This window comes from Nylanderia fulva, unplaced genomic scaffold (assembly GCF_048542155.1).
Source record: "Nylanderia fulva isolate GAGA-0341 unplaced genomic scaffold, ASM4854215v1 Scaffold755, whole genome shotgun sequence".
In the NCBI taxonomy this organism is placed as follows: Eukaryota; Metazoa; Arthropoda; class Insecta; order Hymenoptera; family Formicidae; genus Nylanderia; species Nylanderia fulva.
The window spans coordinates 5568-23802 of NW_028190868.1; the positions used below are offsets into that span (position 1 = coordinate 5568).

The following is an 18235-nucleotide window of genomic DNA, read 5'->3' on the forward strand; positions in this document are numbered from 1 at the left end:
TGTGGTGTTTTTGCAATAGCTTTTGCGATTTCATTATTATTTAATATTTAAACCTGAAAAAGTAAGGTATGATCATAGTTTAATGCGTCTGCATTTGCTAAAAATTTTAGAAACAAATGTAATCGAGTGTTGAGAAACAGACAAATAATTTGAAGGGTAATTCGTGTCAATTAATTGTAAGTCAAAAATAAACGTTAGAGGTAAGAACCCGCTTTTTCAAAACAAATTGTTAGGGACCGCCAGCGATCGGCAAGGACAGAGTTAACAAATTGATCGATAGGAGCAATCACCGTTGACCAGGTGGTATTTCCTGGGCCCTTCATCGATGGAAACACAATACGGCCCATCGTGATTGCTGCGAAAAAACGCGCGTCCACTCCAAGAGGTCGTGTAGAAATTAGCGCCTCGGCGAAGAAACGCCCAGACCTCTGCGCGTTATAAAGCTCGAAAAATTGGAAGTCCAACGACCATCGATAATCAGAACGACTACAGATCGGTTGGTAATTCGAACATAACTTCTAAAAAAGACTTGAACGTGGGACTCGACAAATAAACTAATTTGTGATTCTGCCTTCGGCGGTCTAATCTCTCGGAGAGGTCTCCTGTAAGCTGCTCTTTTCCCTCTCGCGCTCTCTCTTCTGAGCGCATTACCGTGAGTCCGCGGTCAACGCAAAAAAGAAAACAAAAGGGGAACCCACTTCCGTACGCAACATCGGCATTTTCCACACAGATTTACAAATAATACTCAGAAAGTCTTGCCATTGGCTATGAATTAAAAACTTTAAGCAATGATGATGTACGTGTACGTACGAAACGTCAATAGTAAGACACAACAAAGTAAATAGAAGGAAATATACGACATACTCAACTAAAAAAAATTGAATAATGTACAATTAGAAGAAAATAAAATGGAAAGAAACAAAATAAATTTCGAAAACAAGATAAAAAAGAAGAACAAATTTGTATTTACAAGAGAACATCAACAATCTTGAAAATAAGAGTGGGCTAATTTAAAAAATAATTCTTGATAAAATTGTCGCAAGCAGATGCACCAAGTTTTGGAGAATAAACGCGCCAAAAAGCGACACGTATATGCCAAAATTAGAAAATTAATCGTGAGAAAAAAGCGACAAACGATATGCACAAGATTAGAAATAATCGGGATTACAAACGCGACAACATATGCACAGATTAAGAAACTAATCGTGATAAATTTGCACAACAGAACACTTTTTTTGCAAAACTTATTTCTGTTTACTTACGAGTTAAGCACAGGTGGACGGTGCTTAAAAACACATCGGCTATCTGGGATCTTACAATGTTCGGCGCGCTGTATAATATACCCAATTTTAAGATGACGTAGACAATTTTTTTAGAATATCAAAATAAGAACCGTCAAGACGCTCGGTGTCCTTTTTTAGGTTGATACTGTTGTTGTTTTCTTCTTTAATATATATCATTTCTGATATCAACCTTTTATATAATTCTTTTCATATCTAGGATTTTTGTGTCGTTTCAATTGAAATTGTGTGTAAATTTTACAATATGATCAGAAACCACCGAGTGCCTTGCTGAATCTAATCTAATATTATTTTTATGTTCATTTACTCTTGTACCTAATTGTCTTTTCGTCTGTCCTACATATGTAGCATCACAATTATTACACGAAATCTTATATATGACCCCCGAATTATTTTGGAGCTTATCTCTGTCTTTTTGCGTTTTTATGACTCTGTTTAATTTCTTTAGACATCTGTATCCTACTGTTATATTTGATTTCTTTAATTCTGATGCTACTAGTTCCGAGATTCTTTCAATATAAGGTATCGCTATGAATTTTTTATTATTGTCATTATTTATGATTTCGTTATTTATATCTTGAGTCATTTCTTTGTTTAATCTATTAACAATAAGGAACTTCAGTCTATTATTGATTTCTGAGAAAATGAGATCAAGAGGATAACTATTGCTCAATAAAATCTCTATGATTAATGTTAAATTTTTACTATGAAAACGGGGATGTGATAATAATATTGACCGGTCTACTAAATTATATATTACACTTTTTTTGTGGCATATAGGATGATTTGAATGATATGAGAGTGTTCTACCCGAAAATGTTTTTTTCTGAAACCAATCTATGTATATTATGTTATTTATAATTTTGAGTGAGATATCTAAAAAACTTATGCTACGGTTATCCTCTCTTTCTATTGTGAATTTTAATCTATCGTGACAATCATTAAATTTTTCTACTAGATATGTGACTTGATCTTCCGGCAAGCAAAGCAAGATATCATCGACGTAGCGATAGTAAAACCTTATATTAACCTTTATAGTTTCAAGAATCCTAGTTTCTATATCTTGCATGACAATATCCGCAATAATTGGAGATAAAGGCGATCCCATCGGAGTTCCATGTATTTGTTTATAGATCGTTTCGTTGAATGTGAAGTACGTTGAAGTCAAAATGAATTTAATTACATTAACAAACTCATTTTTGTTTATTGATGTGTGGTTTTCAATGTAATGCCATCTATTATTTATGCTGTCTATTGCAAGGTCCACAGGAACATTTGTGAACAACGATATCACATCCAAAGATACGATTGTTTCATTATTATTTAATTTAAGATCAGACAATGCGTTGCACAATTCAAAACTATTGTTAACATGACTTTTCCTTTTGGGTAAACTTGTCACTAAAATGTTGTGTAAATATGCAGCTAAATGATGTAGTGCTGTATTGACCGACGATACTATTACTCTGAATGGAACATTTTCCTTGTGAATTTTGGGCAAGCCATATGCTTTAGGAAGCACTGAATCACTGGAACTTAAACAATAATAGTCTTTTTTTGTGATCCATTCATTTTTTAACCATTGTTTTAAATTTTTGTTAAGGTCTTTTTCTATTTTTATTATTATATATTATTATATTATTATATTATATATATATATATATTATATATTATTATTATATATATATTATATTATTTATATATATATATATATATATATATATATATTATATATATATATATATATATATATTATATATATATATATATATATATTATATTATTATATATATATTATTATTATATATATATTATTATATATATTATTATATATACGTTTAAGGATGCAGCAATTGCAAAAAATTTAGTAGAGACTGATGACTTTTGGGGAAAACGATGGAGGAAGCAACAGAATCGAATATGCCTGCACAACTTCGAGAATTATTTGCTTACATTTGCATCTTTGGAAATCCAATAGATGTACCAACAATTTGGAATAAATACAAAGATTTTATGATTGAGGACTTTGTAAATAATAATGTTGTAAATCCCGAAAATATGGCGTTAAACCATATACAACAAATTCTGATAAATAATGGAAGTAGTTGTGAGAAATTTCAATTACCAAATCCAACTGAAATAAATATTTACGAAACAGAGTATAATGTAGATGAAGAAAAAATACGTGGTGATTATTTATTATCTACACTAAATGATGAACAAAAATACGTGTATGATATAGTAATGCGAGCAATTGAAAATGAAAATGAACCTAAGCGTTTGTTTTTTATTGACGGGTTTGCAGGAAGTGGTAAAACCTATTTATTTAACACATTTCTAAGTGTTATTCGAGGAAGAAATGAAATAATTCTTCCATGTGCTTCAACTGGAATTGCAGCCACACTTCTGAAAGGAGGAAGAACTTATCATTCTCTGTTTAAGCTTACAATTCCAATTGATGATGCAGCTAAATCAAATATTAGAGGAAATTCTCAAGCTGCACGAGAATTGATCAATGCAAAATTAATCATATGGGATGAAGTGAGCATGACTGTTGGACATGCCTTAACAGCAGTTGATAAACTTTTAAAGGATTTAATGAAGAATGATCAACCATTTGGAGAAAAAGTAATTTTATTTGCAGGAGATTTCAGACAAAATCTTCCAGTAGTACCTCATTTACACAAAACAGCGATAATTGAATCGACTGTAAAAATACAACCCTATATGGAGGAATGTAATTAAGGTTAAATTACAGCAAAATATGAGAACTGCGGAAGAAAAAGAATTTGCAAATTGGTTAATGCAACTCGGAGATGGTAAATTATCAAATACAGATGGACTAAATCTAGACACGATTAAAATTCCACAAGATTTTATATCAAAAGAATCTCTTATTAATGAGATTTTTGGTGATAGAATTACCATGAAAAGGATTAGAGAAAATCAAGATCGAGCGATTCTTTGTCCTAAAAATGAGGATACTTTCAAAATTAATGATGAAATTCTTTGTCTAATGGAAGGAGAAGAAAAGGAGTATCTCTCTATTGACTGTATTGTAAGTGATGATCCACAGGAGCAATTAAATTTTCCAACTGAGTTTCTAAACTCACTGACACCTTCTGGAATGCCAGTTCATCGGCTTAAAATAAAAGTTGGTGCTACAGTAATCTTATTAAGAAATTTAAATACTAAAAAAGGACTTTGTAATGGTACAAGATTTATTATAACTAATTTGAAAAATAATATAATTTATGTAGAAGTTATAACAGGTCCTGCTCGAGGACAAATTGTTATATTCCGAGGATAGATTTAATTACAAATGATTTGGAACTGCCATTTAAGTTTAAACGAAGACAGTTTCCTATTCGAGTGTCATTTGCTGACAATAAATAAATCACAAGGACAAAGTTTAGAAAAAATTGGAATTTATTTGCCACATCCTGTATTTGCTCATGGTCAACTTTATGTGGCATTTTCTAGAGCAACAAAAAGAGAAAGTGTAAAAATTAAAATTGATGAATGTAGCAATCAAGGACATTTAATTGAAGAAAATGAAAAATGTTTTACAAAAAATGTAATATACAGAGAAATTTTGTAAATTGAAGAATTATGACATTGTATGAGAGCTAATAATAGCGGGTTAGCAGTGGGTACATTAGAAATAAAAAAAATTGAGTAAAATGTAAAAAAGGATATAATAATTAAGTAATAAAAAAAATATTTAAAGTATATATTAACTAAAATAATGTTTTATATTTAAAAAATATAAAATTGTGTGGAAATTAAAATAAACAAGAAAATAAAAATAAAAATATATAATAAATATTTAAATATATGCAAAACGCGGTGTAAAATAAAATATCTGGGAGAAAGAAATAGATAACATAGTAGTCATCCAAAAAAAATTTAAACATTTATTTTGATATAAATTTCGTGAAAGTCGGACAACAAATGTGGAAGTAGTTCGCGGTAATACAAAAAAAGAATTAATTTTTTGTGTTAAAACGGATTTAATATAGGCTATATGAGGACCGCGCGAAGCGCGGTCCGAAAAGCTAGTCTACAATATGTTCCGAAACCACAGAATGCTTAGAAGAATCAAATTTAATGTTATTTATATGCTTCTTTAGTCTAGTACGTAATTTTCTTTTGGTTTGCCCAACGTATGAAGCTTCACAGTCTTTACAATTAATTTTGTAGACGACATTATTATTGCTATTATGCGCATTTTTGTCCTTATGGACTCTGATGAATTTGTTGAGATTATTAAGACAACGGTACCCTACTCTAAAATCTGATTTTTTAATTGTCGATGCCATTGTTTCCAAGATGTTATTAATATAGGGAATGACAAAAAATTTTTTATTATTTCCCTCTATAATTTCTTTTGTTCTATTGTTGTTAAATTGCAAATTGTTAACTACTTTTATTCTTCTATTTATTTCTTTAAAAATTAAATGAATAGGGTAACCGTTGTCCAACAATGTTTCAATACACACAACTCTATATTTTTCTTGTGATATATGGGATGAGATAATAACAGCTCTATCGATCAAATTATAAATCACTCCTATTTTGTGGCACATGGGGTGATTCGATAAGAAAGATAGTACTCTGCCTGAACAAGTCTTTTTTTGAAACCAGTCCAAGTGTATGACGTTGTCGATGATCTTAATGTTTAAATCTAAAAAATTTATGCTTGTATTAATTTCGTATTCAACCGTAAATTGTAGTCGTTGATGGTAACTATTAAACTTATTCAATATACCATCTATCTTATCTTTTGGTGCCACCATAATAATGTCATTTACATATCTATAATACATTCCGATATTAAAATCCAATGTGTTAATAATCGATTCCTCCAGATCTTGCATAACAATATTAGCAATTATTGACGATAACGGGGAACCCATAGGCGTGCCATAAACTTGTTTGTAAACAATGTTATTAAATGTAAAATATGTTGACGACAGTATAAATTTAACCATAGAAATAAATTCATTTTTTGGAATTAATGTATGTGTGTTAATGTCATTCCATCTATTGCTCACACTTTCACTTGCAAGATCTATCGGAATGTTAGTGAAAAGTGAAACCACGTCTAACGATATTAAAATCCTTAAAAAATCATAAAAATGAAAAGGTCAGGCCATGTTCAAAAGAAGGTACTCAAAAATATAACCCTTTCAAAATTTAAACGATCTAATAATAAATTATCACGAAAAGTAACTGATATGTTATTCAAGGTGCCAGTTCAAAGTGAACATACGTAAAGTGTATATTATCTAAATTTAGTAATAATATATTACCATGAAAAGTAACTGTGATATTTTATTCAAGGTGCAAGTTCACATTGAACATACATACATATAAGTAAAACTGATTACAATTTGATTCTAGAAAATAAGTGCGATATGTTATTCTTAGTGCACAAAATATAATAGTCGTTTATAGAGATTTGATTTGAAATTCATACTAGCCCGTACAATAAAAAATAATTGCTCGTAATTCCAGAGTACCAATTTGTTAATGACTCAAAAAAAATAACATGGCGGCCTACTCTCAAAAAACTTTCGATGGGTAGAATAAATAATTGAAATAAGAGTTGTGAAAATTGTATAAATTAAAAACCTCCAATCTTTCTTTAGTAAAATTTCGAATTTTCGTATCAACTTCCGATTTGTGTTATACCGTATTTTCAGGGAGTAAGTTATTGATCAGAAAACTTTGCCTTATTGCTTGAAACGGGTGTATATTAAGTAAAATTTATAAATGTACAGTTCTCAGGTCAAGTACAATAAAGCTATACGCTTAAAAAGTTTACTGATTATTTGTCGTAATATACAATAAAAAATTACATATTAATTATTCAAGATACAAGTGAGAAATAAATATCATTAAAATATACAAAAAAAATTTATCAATTTGACTCTGAAAAGTAAGTGAAATAGTTCTCAAAGTGCAAGTACAAAATGTATTAGTGTTTTGATAATGATTGATTTAAATATTCGCATTAACCTAGGCAGGGTGGCATATGTGATTGGGATTTAACATTATCAGTAATTTATTGAACAGACAGAAAAAAGTTTTGTTGTATGCATCGGTTCAGTGTTTGAAATAACCATGTACTATTCATATACTCTAAAGCACAAATTTTTCATTTCTATCATAAATAATATCTATTTATTAAAATTTTAGCAGACGTCTTTTAAATAGAAAATAGTGTCTTGCGATCATGAAGAATAGGTTTTGAATAGCAAGGTTTCATTTGACTTACAATTTTCTTCAGAAACACAGAAGAAAAAGGTATTTGTATATAGTTTTGTATATTCACTTCGTCGTGTGTAGAGCTTTTAAAAATACGTTGAATCCTTATTCTAATCTAATCTTCTTCTAATGTAATACTTTTCTTACTTCAAATGTTGTAGTAATTATTCTGTAAGAGCTTTGACATTATTTCTAAATGGACATTGAGAAACATCATAGTTTTTTGAGTGCAGTTTTTTATTGTACAGACTAGGTTTAAATTTTTGAGGACCTTCTTTTGAACATGGCTTGACCTTTTCATTTTTATGATTTTTTGGAGATAGGGTGAGAGAGAACGAATGAGGGTAAGAGAAGACGAGATAAGCGAAAGAGGGTGAAAGAGAACGAAAAAGGGTGAGAAAGGACGTACGAGGGTGAAAGAGGATGAGAGAGGGTGAGAGGGAATGAAAGAGGGTAAAAGAGGGTGAGAGAATGAAAGAGGGTGAGAGAGGACGAAAGAGGGTGAAAGAGGACGAAAGAGGGTGAAAGAGGGTGAAAGAGGACAACAGAGGGTGAGAGAGAACGAAAAGACTGAAATAGGACGAAAGAGGGTGAGTAAGGGCGAAAGAGGGATGGGTGTGGGGGTGGGGGTGGGGGCGGAGGTACGAGATGTGGGAGGGAAAGGGGTGGGTGGAAGTTGAGGGAAGTGTGAGTGAAAGGTGAGAAGAAATTTATATATATATAATATAAGTATGCTGTCTTCTAAGCTGGGCAATAGAGCCAAGGAAACGAAACGAAAAATTAATTAAACGGAACTGTATCTCAATTTGAGATCCCAAAGTTTCACATATAAATTAATTTCGAAACTTACATATGGAGAAATAAGCGAGAAAAATATAGGTCCGAAAAGTCGCTGAAGCGGGAATCGAACCCGCGTCTTTCACTTTCCGGGCGACTGCTCTTACCAACTAAGCTATTCAGACCCTTTCGATCCTATATTTTTCATTTGCCTTTTTAGTAGATGTTAGTAAATACCGCCGTTATATATATATATTCCTGATGACGTCAGCGGACGCGGACAGAGAAGAAGAAGACGACGTTTCTTAATTTTTTATGAAAAACGTCACTTTTTGACCGCTTGTATGTCCAGAACGGCTTGACCGATTTTATTCCTTCTTGGCTCAAATTACTCGTGGCAATGCCGCCTTTCAGGTTATATTTCGTGCAATTCTAAATTTTTTATAGTTTAGTAGTTCTACACCCCCAAAAAATGGACTTTGATGGTGCAGGATATGAGACTTGTAGTGTCTTTTAAGGTCTTTTAAGGTTTAAACATGGCTGGAGACACTACCGCGTCTCCTGATATCTTCCGTACTAATTTTTTTACCCGCAAGCTTGCTATATAATTCAAAACTGTTATTTATATTGCTTTTAACCGTGGGAATACCATTTGATATAATTTTATGTAAAAATGTGGCAATCGAGTATAGCGTGGTATTAATTGATGACACAATAATTCTAAATGGAGTATTCTCCTTGTGTATTTTTGGGAAACCATAACATTTTGGAAGAAGGGAGTCGCTGGAACGTAGTAAAAAATATTCTTTATTGGAAATGTACCCTTTTTTTTTGCCATTTTTTAAGAGTATCGTTTAGTTCCTTTTCTATTCTAGAGGATGGATTCTTTTTTATGATAGAATAGGTGCTATTGTCATTAAGTAGGCCCTCCATCTTATCCGTGTAATATTTTTTTGTCATCGCGACTGTTAAATTGCCCTTATCGGCCCTTGTAAAGAGAATATCAGGATTATTATGGCAAAATTTCTTTGTGTATCTATGCATGCAAATCAATTTTTCATGAATTGAATTAAACTTAGTTTTGCCACGTAAAAAATTGGAAAGTTGTGGAACCAAATTGTTGCGCAATGTTTTTAAATTTTTGATGTTGTAACTGGTGGAATTTCCTTCCATATCCTTGATAAATTCGTGTATGGCCAACTTTTTATCATTATTAAACGGCAGGCCGAATTTACTCCCAAATTGCAATAAGTTAGTAACATTGGATGGAATTATTGTGTCAGTCAAATTAATAAACCATTTTTTATTAGTATTTGTTTCAATGTGAACGAGATATTTAAACTATCTTGATGTAGGGTGGACGCGCTCCGAATTTGGTGCGCGAAGGAAATGGCAAGTTAGGCCAGTGCCGAAAAAAAAAATTCATTGAACATTCAAGTTTAACACATTAATAAAAGTATTTATTACTTCACATAGCACACGTTAAACAAAAAAATGAAATCATTAACAAAGTTATTTCATTATTCTCTTCACAACAATGTGAGTATAATACACTGAGTATGCATACGTCGATCACGCTTGTTATTCATGATCATAATTTCGAGTCTGAAATTCGAAGGAATTTTCGATAACCTTTGTTCGTCGTACACATAGAATGTTTTTTCGCACTTGTTTGTTCGTCGACTATGTTTGATTTGAAGGACACTGCTAATCTGTATGCGCAAAATATCCTCCTACACAAATATTAAATTTCCTTTAATTGTTCTTACATACGATTTAATAATCGTCATACGAAAGAAAAACATGAGAGTAATTTCACTGACACGTGAACTTGCTTAAGTGTGAGACACTTATGTACGGTCACTGACATGTGAACCGAGAGCTGATTGAGAGTGATCATTAGGAACTATACAGTTCGTATTTAAACAATGAGTTGCGCCCTGTTTGATAGCGCGAGGCCTCGTTTTTATTGCCGGACTATTCGCGGCAATCTAATTGTATGCACAACACTCCGCGTAACTCAGTACTCGCACACAGTAATAGTCTTAGGTTTTGATTTATATCATTTAATCCGACTTGATTAATAATGATTTTCAATTGAAGAGAGGAAAGCGCAACGAGATGATCGCGATTAATATTTTATGTTATTTATTATAAAGATTTTTTAGTTAATATTGTAAAGACACGAGAATAATTTAATTTCAATTTATTTTATGTTACGAGGATAAATTAATATATCCGAGAGAGTTCGCGTGAAATTGAGACACAAGGCGCGAACCAGTTATTTTAATTTTTTATCTTAGCTGTAAAATAAAAAAGGCATATTGTTTTTCGAATAATAGAATAAAAGAAATAAATTTTTATAATGAATATTCAGTTCTGATGTTTGTTAATAAAGTCGCAGCTAGAATAGGCGCAAGGAAAAAAAGGAAACACGATTCGGTAGCTGAAAACGACACGCAAAAAATTATATGCAGTCGGGAAAGTTGTCGATAATCATTTTCGTGGTTAGCATAATAAGCTGTTTGTAATACGAATTAAAGACACGCGCGAGTCGAACAGCGGGCGGTCGAGAGAGACAGAAACTGCCGCGGTTAGCATGAACGAGTTAGCAAACATCTGCGAGTGGGAGCGATTGCGAAACGCGCGTGATAGAATGTTTATCGAAAGAATTGCACAGAGAGTCGCGCAAATTAATTGAGATAGAAATAGCAATACGCGATAATACGGGATTGAATGAAATCCAGGTATTGGCAAGAAACGCGAGCAAGCGAGAGAGAGAAGAACAATATCAAACGCGGAAGTCTTCAACGATAGACGCGAGGCGCGTAGCGATAAGACCGGAAGCGATTAAATAACGGATTATTATGTCGCGAACGAATCTCGACGATATTGCATTTTGTAAGAGAACAAAATGGCGCAAAGTGACGCCGAGAACGTTGGAAACATCACCGATAGAAATTGACTTGACGCATCAGACGGACGAGGACGTCTCGACAAACGAATCATTGGATTGCGTTCCGGAAGTCAAGACAAACACGAGCGCGGAAATAAAGTCATCAACCAGCTTGACGAAAAATAACGAGACAGACTCAAACGCACGAAATCTAGACAAACACCGAGTCAAAAGCGCAAATTATGAAGAGCGTCGCGACGCGTCCCGAGCTCGGGATTGGCCAAAGGAGAGGATGATGCCGACCATCGGGTATAACAAAAGGGGCATCGAGACCGAGAGGATCTTTGCTTTTTGAGACGCGGCCGAGGCAAGATCCACGCTAGTCGTGATAAAATTAATACACATCGGAATTTAGAATATTTTCGAGATTTGGAAATACTTTCATGCGAGTCGATGTACGGGCGAACAATCCCAAGTGATCGAGATCCGCGAGTCAGTCCGCAGCGTAAGTCGTGTAACGTGATTGCGTAAGACAGCGTCGGCGTCGCGACACAAAGAACGCGTCGTCATAGCGAAAGCCGACAAAGGCTTAGTGCGTAATCGGGAAACCTTGTGACACGTCAATGTATGTAAGGGACCTATTAACATTGTACAAATTAACTTTGTGATATACGAGACATATTAAATTACATTTAATATATTTTATCAAATACTTTTAATTATTTTAAAATTAAAACAAGTGAATGAAGTCAATACTTACCTTGTATTTACCCATCCATGTTCAAAGTGTATCCTGAAATTATCCTCGGGTGTGACGGTGATTCACTGGCAACATCTAAAACAAAAAGGAGAGTAAGGGTGTGCGACCGAGGCCTGTTTGAACGCAGAGCTGAGACGGGATAGATTCGAAATACAACGTACCTTGCTACTTAACTGGTTAACGTAGCTGGCGACCACAACAAAGACGAAAGCATCATAACCTGTACCGTGGTAAATGCATGGTCTTTGACCTCAAACGTGCTTGTCGGGTCACAAAAGTAGATAGAATAAAAAGGGGAAAAGAGGAGATAGAAAAAGAATAGAAGAAAATAGAGGAAAAACTGAGAGAGGCGATAAAGGAAGCAGAAAGAGAACAAAATGATTAGAGTGCCGGAAGTTGTGCGTGAAAATAAAGAGGGAGGGAAATGAGAGATGGAAAAAAGGGCGGCAGAGGCGAAGAGGGAAAAGATGTATAGGAAATACTAAATAGGGAAAGGAGGAGAAAGACAGGGATAAATGAAAGGATTGAAATGAAAGAATGGAGGGAATATTTTATGAAACTATTATAGGAGTAAAAGAAAGAGTGGTGAGAGAAGAGAAGGGGGAAAGGAAAAGAGAAGAGGAGGTAGAAAAGGGGAATTAAAAGAAGTATTGAAGAAATTGAAAGAAGAAAAAGCGGCAGGAATAGATGAGATACCGAACAAATTAAATTATGGAGGGGAGGAGCTAGAGAATTGGATATTTCTATACCATAATGCATTTTGAGCATTTCTGCAACAGGATATGGAGATGGAAGGGATGGCCAGAAGAATGGAAAGAAGGAATGATAGTGCTAATAGTCTAGAAAGGAGGAGGAAAAGAGGTGGAAGATTATAGAGGAGTTACGTTAATGTCATCTCTGTATAAAATATACATGATGGTGTTAGCAGAAAGATTAAGAAAGGAGATGAAAAAGGAATGCTACAGGGATAGACAGGATTTAGAAGAGGAATGGGAACGATTGATAATACATAGGTACTGAATCATGTAGTCAACATGCAAATAGAAAAAAAGGAGAGGAAAATGGTAATCATGTTCGTGGATTTGAGGGCAGCATTTGATTCAGTAGACAGAGGGATATTAGGGAAAGCGATGAGGAAGAGAGAGATAAGAAGAGGGTTGATAAGAAGAATAGAGGAGGTAATGAAGAAAACAAGATGCAGGATAAAGGTGGGAGGGGAATAAGGCAGGGATGCCCATTGAGTCTGATGCTGTTTAACATTGTAATAGCAGACATAGTATAAAGGAAGAGATGGGAAAAGTGAAATAGAGATGTGTAATAATTGGGGAAGAAAAGGTGTACACGTTAGCTTACGCGAATGATATGGTATTAATGGCAGAAAAAGAAGATGAAATAAAAAGTACGATTGGGAGATTGGAAGACTATCTAGAAGAAAGAAGTTGGAGTTAAAAGCTAGCAAGATAATAAGATAATGAGATTTAGAAAAAAGGGGGGGTAAAGTTAAAGGAAAGAGAGTGGGGATGGAAAGGAAAAGGATGAAGGAGGTCAAGAACAAATAATATTAATAGAACGCTCTTATCGTAATAACAAGGATAGAAAGAATATTTTGCTGTGAAAAGGCTAATATTTAGCAATTCTCTAAGACAAGGAACAATCTCTAAATTGAGATTTAAATTCCTCTCCCCTTTACCCCCCCCCCTAAATTGATGTAGTCAAGGAATTCATATTTCTAGGATACAGGATGCAAAGGAATGGAGGGCAAGAAGTACATGTGAACAAGTGGAACAAGTATAGGGAATAGGTAAAAGAAGGTTTAGGAAAAATTGGAGGAAAATGTTGTGGCTACTCGATAAATTAGTGTGGACGGTGTTAAGTTATGGCGATGGAGAAAATGAGATGGAATAGAAAGGATGGAAGGCCTAATGGATAGGCAACCCAAAAGCGGATACCCAACTAATTAGATTGAAGATTTGATTAAGTAGGGTTAAGTTAGATTAAGTTAGGATTAAGAGATATGTAAAAAGTATTGCTTGTAAAGATGTCCTTTGTAAAGTTGTGTAAATTGTAATCCTAAGGGGATTAATAAAGTTACTATTACTACTACTTCTCATCCTCATTTTTTTCACATTCCCCATTTTCTCCGTCTTCCTTCCCATTTTTTCTTCCTCTTCCTCCCTCCTTTTCTTCCCCTCTCTTACTTCATCTTTCTATTCCTATTCACTTTTTCCTCTCTCTCTCTCTCTCTCTCTCTCTCTCTCTCTCTCTCTTTCTCTCTCCCCCTCTCCCTTTCCTCCTCTCTCTCTCTCTATTTCCTTTCTTTATCGGTTAAAACAATGATCAGCCAGTACGTAGGCCGGCGGCACAAAGACTGGGACGAGCGAATCCCCGCCTTACAGTTCGCCATCAACACCGCCCGACATGAGGCCACCGGATACACTCCGGCCTACATCCTGCACGGCCGAGAGCTCGCCCGCCCACATCCAGAGGATCGACCAGGAACCGCACCAGCACCAGAACCAAGCACCCGCCAGACCCAGTTGGAGGACGCCTACAAGGTGGTCCGAATCCACCTCGCCCGGGCCTTCCAGCGGCAAGAGAAGCCGTACAACCTACGGCGACGAGACTGGCGACCGCAGCTGGGCGAACGCGTCTGGAAACGCGACCGTCCCCTGTCCAGCAAGGCCAACGCGTTCAACGCCAAGCTGGCCCCGAAGTACAGCGGACCAATGACTGTCCGGAGGATCGTATCCCCCGTAATCGTTGACCTCAAGGACGCCCGAAGACGATAGCACCGCCACATCCATGTGCAGGACCTCAAGGCGGCATCCGAGGAAGAGGACGAGGAAACCATCGGGGCGTAGGACAGGGCCAGCCGCCGTGATTCCTCCAGCGCCATACCGCCCACGCCACTCGGAAGTTCCGAGCCACCTCCCCTACTGGACGGTGGATAATACGGTTCGACCGTTTCGGCCGACCACGTACAATCCGCCGTCTAGAGAGGGGGTAGTGTAACGGCGTGGCCGTTACTAACGCCTCGCGGGCCGATCACCCGCCCGCCACTTGAGGCTATGGCGCCTAAGGCGCCCCTAAACACAAAAACATAAGCGATACACGGGTCACCCTACCCCAGGGGCGCCCCACTACAACCCCCAGAGGCGCCCCACTACGACGCCGGCGTTATCCCCACCACAGCCTCGATGTAGAGTGGGGGAACCGCCGGCAGGGTATATAAGCCGGCTCGACGGATGAGCCGGCACCAGTCCTGTTCCGGACCTCCTAGCCAGGCAACGGGCTTCTCGTTGTTACGCCGGGTTTCCCGGTTTCTGGCCTCCTACCTTTAGTATCGGGCAACGGGTTTCTCGTTGTTACGCCGGGTTTCCCGGTTTCCGGTCTCTTCCTGCTACACGCCGGGCAACGGGTTTCTCGTTGTTACGCCGGGTTTCCCGGTTTCCGGTCTCTTCCTGCTATACACCGGGTGACGGGTTTCTCGTCATTACGCCGGGTTTCCCGGTTTCCGGTCTCTTCCTGCTACACGCCGGGCAACGGGTTTCTCGTTGTTACGCAGGGTTTCCCGGTTTCCGGTCTCTTCCTGCTACACGCCGGGCAACGGGTTTCTCGTTGTTACGCCGGGTTTCCCGGTTTCCGGTCTCTTCCTGCTACACGCCGGGCAACGGGTTTCTCGTTGTTACGCCGGGTTTCCCGGTTTCCGGTCTCTTCCTGCTACACGCCGGGCAACGGGTTTCTCGTTGTTACGCCGGGTTTCCCGGTTTCCGGTCTCTTCCTGCTACACGCCGGGCAACGGGTTTCTCGTTGTTACGCCGGGTTTCCCGGTTTCCGGTCTCTTCCTGCTATACACCGGGTGACGGGTTTCTCGTTGTTACGCCGGGTTTCCCGGTTTCCGGTTTCTTCCTGCTATAAGCTATACGCCTCCGTACACCATATCTCTTCTCTAAGTTATACCGGGTAATTTGTAAATCTTTTCCGGACACCGCTACAGGCTACACCCCTCCGCATTTTGTTTATACCGGGTAGTCAATAAGTTTCTCTATTTAGGCTTTATGCCAACAAACATTTTGTTTATTTGTTTCTTTTTGAATAAACCAAAGCATTGTTAATAAGGAATAAGCGAGTCTGAATCTCCCCCTTCCTCCCGAATCCTGGAACCGGCGAGCCGATCCGCGGCGTCGGGAAAGGTGAACCGTTACATCATTAACAAAGTTATTTCATTATTCTCTTCACAACAATGCGAGTATAATACACTGAGTATGCATACGTCGATCACGCTTGTTATTCATGATCATAATTTCGAGTCTGAAATTCGAAGGAATTTTCGATAACCTTTGTTCGTCGTACACATAGAATGTTTTTTTGCACTTGTTTGTTCGTCGACTATGTTTGATTTGAAGGACACTGCTAATCTGTATGCGCAAAATATCCTCTACACAAATATTAAATTTCCTTTAATTGTTCTTACATACGATTTAATAATCGTCCATACGAAAGAAAAACATTTTTAGATAACAGGACCCCCGAGTTTAAAAATGCAAATGATTGTCGAGACTATTTTTCATTTCATTGATATATCTAAGATTTGCAGCCGATGATTATGTTCCCACGTAAATGGCAAATTTCACGGTTTGATGTTTTCGGGCTTTTTAGGCAGTAATTTTTTATCATCCGTTTGAATCTTGTTGACCAAATCTATTGAGTTGACTTTCCCAAGTTTGGTGTTTTTTTAAACCCATAAAGCTCGCCCAATTTGAATCAGAGTTTTTTTTCTTACTTTTTCAAATCTGTTTTAATTTTTCATATACATCTTTTCGTTTAAATTTTTTCAATAAAAAAATTTGTCTTCGTGAAAATTTTCCTTCTTGAAATTCGCGTCCGACAATTGACTTTTACAAAAAGTTGGGTTTTTTTAAACGAGGCAAATATTTTTTAAATAATCGGTTTTGTATTTTTTTTAAAAAAAACCTTGCGCTATCAATCTTGCTTTAAAAACGATTGGCCGCCTTTCCCCCAAATTTTTTTCAATTGAACCCCCGGTTTGCTTTCTTGTTCCGCAAAATTTTTGTGACCCAAGTGCCAATTTTCAAAGTATTTGTTCGTCATGCATGAATCAAATCCTGTAAGCTTCTTCTCTTCGTGTCTAGAACCATCATTATTTGCATATCGATTTGATGGAAACCCTGTTTGCACGAGTCTTTTACGAGACCCTTTCCCCCCGTTTCTTCTAATCTTTGTTATTACATCGAAATTATATTCTTCATTTTAAAATTGTAATAATCGAATCATTTGACTACATTACCTATTTTTTGTTTTAAATCGTTTTAATCGTAGGAAGGCAATCTCGCTTTGTCGGGGGAAGTCATTAATTTTTGAATTGGCGGACGATAAGGTTGTTTGTGTCAAGTGTATCAAATTACTTTTTTCTTTGCCTTTCCCCAAAAATTCTTACATCTTGCTGATCACTACTTTTTCTGTTATTACAATTACTTAAGTTTTTGATTTGGGGAAACCAAAAATGTACTGTTTGGTTTGACCTGCTTAAAAGGTTAAAATTTATATCTTGGCGCGATTTGGAGCACGCTAGCGCTTATTAAAAAACCCGGGGGGGGGGGGAAACAAGACCCCTTGCCCAAAACAAAAATCTTTTTCAACCACCCTTTTTTTTTAAAACCCCCCCCCCAAAAAATTTTTATTTTGGGATCGCCTTCCCCATCCCCTTTTTCCGCATTTCCTTTTTTTTTTCCAAAAAATCCAAAATTTCGGTTCTCAACGGTTTTTCCGTACAAAAAGGGCGTCCAAAACCCGAAATTGGTGGGTGTTGATTTTTGGGGTAGCCGCAGTTACGACCGCTTCTCTCTGTAATTTTCATTTTGCAGCATACTTCTACACTTTAATCAATCCTATTTTCTTTTTTTCCCAAACCCTTTCCTTGCGGGAAATGGCCCGTAACTGCCCCCTAAATTTCCCCCCGTCCGCAAATAACGGGCAAATTTTTGAGAGATGTATTTTTCCTGTCTGATTGAAGTGAGTTTTTTAAAATTTTGTTTTTAAAATTTAATAAAATCTAATTATTTGTGATATAAATTATTCCTCAACAAGAAAATTTGTGTAAAGCGGTTGTAGATCTATCAAAGTCAAAGCTTTACCTTTTTTCCTGGGATCATGTTGTTTGATCCAAATTACTTTAATTAAATTAAATTTTGGGAAGGACACTCAAAT

The 18235-nt window shown here is 36.3% G+C and overlaps 1 protein-coding gene across 1 annotated transcript; it reads left to right on the forward strand.

The window, feature by feature from the left end:
• The first annotated feature begins 14340 nt into the window (after window positions 1-14340).
• On the forward strand, window positions 14341-14796 carry LOC146720174 (uncharacterized). The gene has a single exon (XM_085488983.1). It carries the CDS (start codon window positions 14341-14343, stop codon window positions 14794-14796), a length of 456 nt encoding a protein of 151 aa, XP_085345109.1.
• Window positions 14797-18235: the final 3439 nt, after the last annotated feature.